This window comes from Psammomys obesus, unplaced genomic scaffold (genome assembly GCF_907164565.1).
Source record: "Psammomys obesus unplaced genomic scaffold, mPsaObe1.curated_primary_1811, whole genome shotgun sequence".
Taxonomy (NCBI): Eukaryota; Metazoa; Chordata; class Mammalia; order Rodentia; family Muridae; genus Psammomys; species Psammomys obesus.
Window position 1 is genome coordinate 2148698 of NW_026587759.1, and position 9173 is coordinate 2157870.

The 9173-nt window shown below is 34.3% G+C and overlaps 1 protein-coding gene across 4 annotated transcripts in view; it reads right to left on the reverse strand.

Moving 5' to 3' along the window:
• Positions 1–1021: 1021 nt before the first annotated feature.
• The window catches only part of Slf1 (SMC5-SMC6 complex localization factor 1), a 76111-nt gene continuing 67959 nt past the window's right edge, over positions 1022–9173 (reverse strand). For all 4 annotated transcript variants that reach the window (XM_055604024.1, XM_055604023.1, XM_055604026.1 and 1 more), the window contains 3 exons: positions 7206–7298; positions 6618–6800; positions 1022–3462 (listed from right to left, as the gene is read on the reverse strand). In XM_055604024.1, coding sequence (XP_055459999.1) covers positions 2981–3462; positions 6618–6800; positions 7206–7298 — 758 coding nt within the window. In that variant the 3' untranslated portion in view covers positions 1022–2980. The remainder of the gene's footprint in view (positions 3463–6617; positions 6801–7205; positions 7299–9173) is intronic.

Sequence of the window (9173 nt, forward strand, 5' to 3'; positions counted from 1 at the left end):
TTTGATACTAAAACAATTACTGTTCTGAGTTTTATAAGGTCCACCACAGCAGGAGATGCAATCAGTCTGGAAGCTAGCAGGAGGAACAGTGAGAGGCACGGCAAGCTGCCTAAGAAAGGCTAGAGGCAGTGAGTCCCTCATGTCTGTCACAGCAGACTCTTCACGCCAAGGAGCAGCAGTGACAGCTCCTACCTGGTCCATCACAGGAAAAAGGCTGCATGCACCATCAGTAATTTATTTCCATGTAAATCTACTCATTTTCCTGTAACAGCATCAAGACAAGCACACATTTTTCTACTATTTATGTAAGTATTGTAGTATCAATGCCTTTATATTTGTCTAAGAATGGCCACTAAGACTTCAAAACTCCATTCATTGCCTATTTATTCTAAAATAAATTGTCAAAGTAACATTTATCAAATGATTACACTATCAGTCCGCATTTTAATTTAAAAAGTAGTATATAATTACTAAATATTCCAGAAACATACAAAACTAATTCTCTTTCCATACCTTCTAAAACACACACACACACACACACACACACACACCAAAATGTACTTCATTTAATTCTAATTTACTTTCTCATATGGTAAGCTTTTTATTTGTTTTAGTCAGCTCTTGTGAAATACACCACTTGGTGCTTTTTAAAAAACTGTTGAATTTGAAATAAAAATTTAAAAATTCATTTTCCATTGTTTTATACTAGCAGCTTCTGATTCTTTCTGGTCATTTTGTAGTGTACTTCAGAAAATGTATACACAGAACACTTTTTGTATATAGTTGAACTAAAATTAAGAAGACAGAAAACTTAGAAAAGGTTCTTTCTAAGAACTGCCAACAAATTGCATTGAAGAAAACAGATTCATAACTCAGAAAATTCCCTCTGATTTTTATTGACATTGTGAAAACGACTTTAATTTCTTTGTCTAATCTGGAGGACAGGACACAGAAAAGTATGCCATGATTCTGTACTGTTTTCAGCTGCAACTTTTCCAATGAAAAGTTAATACTCAGGACTTTTAAATGTTTGCAATTTATTTCTCTTTAACCTGTAAGACAAATTTAAGGCAACAAATATGTTTTCTAAAATATAAGAATAGAAAAAACACTGGAAGGCGTAAGTGCTTCATTGTAGGCTAAAATGCATTCCACATCAATCACTCAGCATGGAATACAGTGCCCTGTACCTGTCAAACAATGTCTTACAGAAAGACACCTCAAGGCATCTAAATATATTTCTGGACATAGCATCATGGATTGTGGCACATAAAACAGTCGGTCATGCAACACTGATAGTTCAAAGAATATTGCTTAATGAATGTCTAATTTACAAAACTACTTAATAGTACAAACCTTTAGCTCATGATACTGTTTATAACATAGAAATACTGTTATTAACACTTAAACAGTTACCTTCCTTTTTGCTTTAACATTTCATTATTAGCAAAAGAATTGGTAGAAAGAAAGTTTATGAGGCATCATATAAAGTGATAGTTTAGTTTAATTTTTTTCAGGGACACCTGACATTACTTCTATTTGATATATGAAAAAACCAAAACAGAAAAAAAAAAAAGTACATGTAATTTATAACAAACTGACCAAAGGTTTATGCTGTGCCTGAGTCAGAGCCCATGCCTAAGTTTGTGTTAGTTTATGAAGCAGCATTACTCCAGGTGTCTTCATAAGTGAGATTAAGTGACTATTCCTGGTTCCTTTCTTTTCTCTCTCCTCCTCCTCCTCCTCCTCCTCCTCACCTCACCTCTTTCTTGTTGTTCTTCTCCTTTCTTGACAGGGTCACACTGGCTACAAGCTCAGTCATCCCTGCAACTTTGGTTTAAGATTAAACAAGTAACAAAAACAAGTTTTTATTTTATTTCTTATAGTATACGAAAAATTACTTTAACGTTTTAGAGAAGAACCTTGATTTTATTATAGCAGAGAAATTAATGCAGTAATTTTCTATTTTAGATTACAGTAAGTCCAGTAACAAGACAGTGAGCATCTATCTCTTGCTGAAAGATCCATTTTTGAAATAAGGCTGAAGTGTGCTTCTTGAGCAAATTAACTGCTGTGTGATCAGCAATTATATAACATCTAAACATAATTTGTATTTTTTTTCCACATTTGGAACACAATCTAACTTATTCCCACCAGTGAAACAACTCCAGTTTCATTAAGTGGTTAATATTCACACTCTGTCTTTTAAGTTATAAACCATTTGGGGGGAAAAAAAAAAACAAAACAAAAAACCTGAAACACTACTTTGTAAATTCACACTGCATATAAAAATTTCAGATACCTCAGAATTTCAGATTCCACTGCCAATTTAATTGTAAATTTTAATTATAATATTTAGTAAAACTAATGTAGTAAAATGTTTTCACTGATAGAAGATTAAATGAACAGAAACATGCTTCATGCATGTGTTGCTAAAATACAACAGATCAGAGAACTGAACTGTTAGACTGCATATTATAGCTTTTAAAAACCAAAGACTATTAAACATAATTTAAAATTCTAGCAAGTTTTATTTTAAAAACACACAAAAGCAAATGTATCTTGGTCTATAAAGAAGAAACAAGGTTTACAAGTAGATGCACATTTGAATGAATAACCTTGCCATGATTTTAAGAACTATAGCACTTAGAGGAAAGGGCATTTTGATTTTAAAAAATATTTAAATTAATTTTCTACATATATAAATAAATATTTGCAGAACAAAAAAAATTTTAAAGATTAGTGAAAACATTTTATACCCAAAAAAAACTACTTCATTTTATTATTAAATCTTTCTGAGTTAAATTCTATACACTGGAAAAACAGCCTGTATTATAGTTCTGTAGCTGTTTAAGTGCTATGAAAATTTGCTCTACGTCTGTCAATGAATAACTCAAATTAATATTTGTCCATAAGCTATGGATATACTAAGTGAGAAAGCAAGCTGCATGGTTAGATATCTGACGCGTGCTCTCCAGCATCATGAAACCTCTTTTACTGATTGACACATCATTTCTAGTGTCACCAATAAGGCTTCAGTATGCACTCCAGGACACATGTTTAGATTCTCAGGCAGTTCCTTAAGAACACTTGGGAGTTTCTTTAATGTCTTTATATTTCTAGCATAGAGATCCAGTAGCCAGTCAGCATGTACATTGGTGGGTTCTGTATCACTACTGCATGCCATAAGCAACTCATTTAGATGAGATAACCCTTTGAAAGCTAAGATGAATTCTGAGGATAAATCAAATATTGAACAAAAACTAAGCAACATCCTACTAAGTAAAAATGAAGCAAACTCAAGCTGTTGGTGATAAAAATGTTTCTGTGTCTTGGCATGAAAGTTGTCCACTGTATCATCTATGTTTGTAATAGCAAATAGTTCTTCCTTGTCCTGAGGCGACAACACATAATCCAAGGGCAACTCCCCCTTAGAGTTCCTCTGCTGCAAAAGCTCTGGGCCTGTGAAAAAGAAAATGTAAAATGTTAAAAGTAAAACATGTTTTACTTTCAGTTTAACTGCTGCCTACCCCCCCCCCCACCCCAAGAAAAAACCTTACAGGGCTCCATTTGTCATCATATTTGCGATTAATTAGCTACCCACACAGACTGTAATTGCCTATATAGACTAATAAAGGTGAGTGTACAAACAAAACTGTGGTCAATTGTCTAATGAAGTCTGCTTAAAAGGACATAGCCTAGTTAGACAAGTCTTATGTATGATAACTGAAATGGTTTGTAAAACCCTAACTGCTGCCACCTTAACAAGAATAATTTTGGAATCTCAGAAAAAATTAAGAAAATGCTTTATCCCAAGTTCAGAAAAGAGAAAAGAATTTCTCTTTTCCCTTACTGACTAACCACCCAGCAATGTGAAATTTATAGAGTCAGCACAGTACAGTTTTAATTTTATCCTTGCAAATATTTATTGTCTACAAAGGCAAGAGATTCATAAAAACTTCAATGTTAATTTTTCTAAATAAAAATCAATAGTTGATCTATGTATCAAAACAAAAACAAAAAGCCTGCCTATGGTCAGTTAGTACTTGCAAAATACTAAAATGCTAAGAACTTGAGTTTATCCTCTAAATATTAAAGGATGATGTAAGAACTGTAAGATGACCAATCCTCACTCAGAAAGGCAAACAGGACAGACATCAGAAGAGGGAGAAAACAGGAAACAGGACAGGAGCCTACCACAGAGGGCCTCTGAAAGACTCTGCCCAGCAGGGTATCAAAGCAGATGCTGAGACTCATAGCCAAACTGTGGGCAGAGTGCAGGGAATCTTATGAAAGAAGGGGGAAAGAGAAAGACCTGGAGAGGACAGGAGCTCCATAAGGAGAGTAATAGAATCAAAAAATCTGGGCCCAGGTATCTTTTCTGAGATTGGTACTCCAACCAAGGACACTGCATGGAGATAACCTAGAATCCCTGCTCAGATGTAGCCCATGACAGCTCAGCATTCAAGTGGGTTCTCTAGTAAGGGGAACAGGGACTGTCTCTGACATGAACTCAATGGCTGGATCTTTGATCACCTCCCCCTAAAGGGGGAGCAGCATTACCAGGCCATAAAGGAAGACAATGCAACCAGTCCTGATGAGACCTGATAAGCTGGTAAGTGTCAGACGGAAGGGGAGGAGGACCTCCCCTATCAGTGGACTTGGGGAAGGACATGGGATGAGATGAGGGAGAGAGGATAGGACTGGGAAGAAATGAGAGAGGTGGCTACAGCTGGGATACAAAGTGAATAAAGTGTAATATAAAAAAATAAAAAAGAAGTGTACAATAGCCACCTAAAGTCTAGGAGTACTGTGTACTCTTGTCAGTCACATCTTTTAATCCTTTATGCATAAAAATGTAACCCATGATATGAAGGTATAATAAGAGACATTATAACATATATCACCAGAAAGAGACGAGATTAAGTGCTAAAACTCTTACTGATGACGCTGACCACATATACAATGGCTCATATGACTGATGTATAATTTGTGGAAAAGAATTCCAAATGAAAATTTTATTATCTATCCTTTTGTTAACATCTCAAAACAAAAGCCAAATATTCTAACTTATTCCTGTTTATAAAAATTGTGAGTGTCTGAAAGAATGTTTTAGCAATATATACTGTCGAAATTATTGCTTGTAAGAGTGAAAGTCTTGAATTTAATAGATTATACAGCTGCCATGGTGATAATGTCAAACCATGTGACAGATCCAAACCCAGAATTTGATTAGAAAAGTGAATATATAGACAAACAAACAAACAAACAAAAAACCAAACTAAACAAATAACAACAAACATGTACATGTAGCCAATGGACCTTGACAAACCTAAGTACAAGCAGACTTTCTCTCCTAGGTCAGACACTAATCCATTAGACTACTCTTTGTTAGTAAAATCCCACTGCCTGATCTAATACTACACTACACTTATAAGCTGGACTTCATAGAACAATACTTCTTATATCATTTATATCATTTGATAGAGAAAGAAATTGGCTTGAACACCAGAATAAATCTTTGAGTAGAAAAACAGAATACATAATAGGAAAAGAAGTAGGTTTAGAAAACAAACAGTAATTTAAGAAAAGGTAGAAGAACTAAAAATACATCAATTATGAAACATTGTTGGTAAAACAGACACTCTTAGGCCTTTAGGGGGCAGGAGAAGACTATAAATAACCAGCTCTTTCTAGCCATCATGGAATACATCCTTTCTTAGATACACACAGAAGAAAAAGACACATGGAGAATATGCCTTTTGTTTTTATGCAGAATGAAATGCTTTATTTACACACCAAATTCTATGTTAAAATTAGCACAAACAAAATGAAGGCATTTACACAAATGTTTGTGTTTTTCATATTACAAAGTAGTTATCAGTATTCTTTTTAAAATACAAATTAGTTTGAATATTTTGAAGCAAAATTTTGTAATAGCTCAGATGCAGAAATGTAATAAAAAAGGGAGTTGCTAAAGGTAAAAATGAATCAGGAAAAGCAGCAGGTAGATACAGAGCTTAAGTTATTATCTTCACAACAGCCTTGTACTATACTTACCATGATCTGAAAATCCAACTTAGTTGACAGTAAATATGAAAGAGAAAACATTCTAGGCTATCTTTTCTATACTCTATAAAGGAATCTCTTACAAAGACAATAGTAGCTTAGCCAGTTATATATATATATGTATATATATGTATGTATATGTATATTTATAATAAGATAGGAATGGAAAACCATAGTCACAAGAAGTACTGAATCTACTTATTAGCAAGCTTTAGGAAATGACTAGTTCACAAAGATATCACACACATTAAGTAAAAGGAATATTTAAAACCAACACCTTCAACTGAAAAAATATGCTATCATACATGAACCTCAATAGGTTTTAATAGTATATAAATATATGTATATATATATAATAAAATAGTTCTTACAACAACTAGTAAAGGTGACTATATTTTAGGAGACTTTTTATCTTTACTTTTTCATTAATATAAAATAAAAGCATCTTTCATGACAGATTTTTAAATATACAGTGTTATCTGCCTCCAAGGGATTCGTCAAAAAATCTAGATAATTTATCTAAACCCATTTAGCACAAACGCACTCACCCCCATGCTGTAGTAGCAGCTTGCCAATTTCTACGTGTCCGTTTGACAGTGCATCATGCAAAGGAGTCACCCCGTCCACTTGAGTGAGCAGATCTACCTCTGGACAACGTTGCAAAATTTCCTGGACACACACTGTGTTGCCATAGTTACAGGCTTCATGCAAAGGCGTCCAGCCAGCATTGTCTAAATTAGATATCAAGGCAAGTTTTAAAACAGCAGAAGTAGTACTGTCGGTTGCAAAGTATTGATAATCTACAACTCCCATCCTATTACTCTGTAGGAGCTTCATACACAAAAAAACAGCACTGGTAAAAACCAACAGTGTAATCATATTTCTACTTAAAAATCAAATAAAAGCACTTTCAAAATATCAATGTTAGAATACAAATAGAAAATTACTACTAAGGTATTTTATATTATTAGCTCTAAATTATCACATAATAAATTGTTTCAGTTTAGCTGCTAACAGCATTTTTAAATTATCTTTGGTAAATTTACTTAAATTATTTTTCTTAATTTGACATAAAACTATTCTGTACAACACATTTTAAGATACTGAACAAGAGCACAAAGACTTTGAGAACTTACCTTTCACATTGATGTCTATTCCTGGCAAAGACAGAAGAATAATCAATTTCTCCACTTGGTTTTTTATGCAAACTCTATGCAGCGCTGTTTCTCCTGCCATAAAAAATTAATAGATTATTCCACAGAAGACAAGATATCAACTAAAGAAAATAATAAAAGGCCATGAACCAGAAGATCTGGACCCATGCCAGACAATTATTTATATGGTTTTTCTTCCGACTGGTTTAAACATCTTTTGAACTGTGTATGTGTGTGTGTGTGTATACACACACACACACACACACACACAATACATACATACATACAAATATAAAGGAGAGAAAAAGAAAAGAAAAGGAACAAAAGGGGGGTGGGGAGAGGTTGGTGGTGAGGTGGTAAGACCCCGGGCAACCCAGAGCTTCTGTTCTGTCAGCAATTCAGCAATGGAATTCTACAAGAGCTTTAACACCAGCATTGTTTCTCCCCAGTTCAAGGTTTAAAGCTTCAATCCTGCTATAAAAACCCCCAATGATCAGAGAACACCAAAAATACTAGGTTTTGTAGCAATAAAAGTTTTAAAGCGCAATTGCCCTCTCTTAAATTTATTCATGAACCCACGCTAAAATGTACGGCTCTTTCTTATACAGCATTTACAGCTTAATTCAAATGAATGTTTCTGGCTAAGCACGAGTGCCTCTACACACTCAAGTATAATTCAGAACTTCAAATCCATTAACAGATGGTTTGCTGCTTCTCAATAGGCTGTCTGGCTTGGCTACAGCAGCACAGAGGGAGAAATGGAAGAATCTTAATATAAACACCACACACACACACACACACACACACACACACACACACACACACAAGTGCCCAAGTACCATTTAAAGCTGAATAACTATACCACAGAGAATGGAACAATTTTTACTGAGAGGAAAGCAGTAAGTAGATGTTGGTCAAAAGAGTCTATTCCCAATCTCTCTTACAACTAAAATTAATAAGATATAAGTCAGAATTCGATATTAAGAAAAATGGTTAAATAATTGTCAGTGACTGCATAGGAAACAAAATAAATAAATCATGGGCATTAATTGTTCCTGCTATAAAATACCGAGTAGCACATTTTCATAGCACTCAATTTTACAGATTATCTCTGCAACTTCTACTGAACATTTCTTCTATATGCATAGAAAGTCTCTTCAAGTTTTTCTCTATTTTTCAATTTTCTTTCTCTCCCAACTCCTTCTGCTGTTCAGCTAAAGTCATTCATATTCATTTTACTTTCTGAAACAATAAAACAAAACAGACACTGATCTTTGAAGTGAATATCTGATTTTTCATCTAATAGTCTTCATATTCTGAGCTAAACGGGCAGTTATACACTTCCATCACATGGAAAGATTAAAAAAAGCTTTGCTGTTGCTGTTTTCATGAGCTAATCCATATCATGAGTTAATCCATATGATAGTTTATAAACAAGAAAAAATTATAAATCTAGCATTTTAGTTCATTTAAGTAGAGACTCCTTAAAGACATTTTCAGGTTTTAAGATATCTAAGTAAAAGGGGTGCTAGAGTAAATTATTACAGTAAACTATTCTTACAATTCTGTCCATTAGGTACTTAGGCTCTAATACAGTTAGAACCAAAAGCCAAACACATTTCAGTCTGGGCTCAGTGCCTAGAAGAAAAGAGCCCATATGCTTAACACAGCTATGTGACATAGCCTACTCCTCATTCTTTGTTCACAAAATGTCTCTGACTGAAAAGAGATGAAGAATGAATTATACTTTCAAATCGGAAGACACTGATTCTAAGCATCACACGTTGATGTGGAATAGCAAAGTAAGGAGGGCAGGTCTGGAAGGAGCTCAGGAGTGCAGCATTACACTTGGCATCTAGAAAGGCAGGGAAAGAAAGAAAAGGAAGGAAGGAAGGAAGGAAGGAAGGAAGGAAGGAAGGAAGGAAGGAAGGAAGGAAGGAAGGAAGGAAG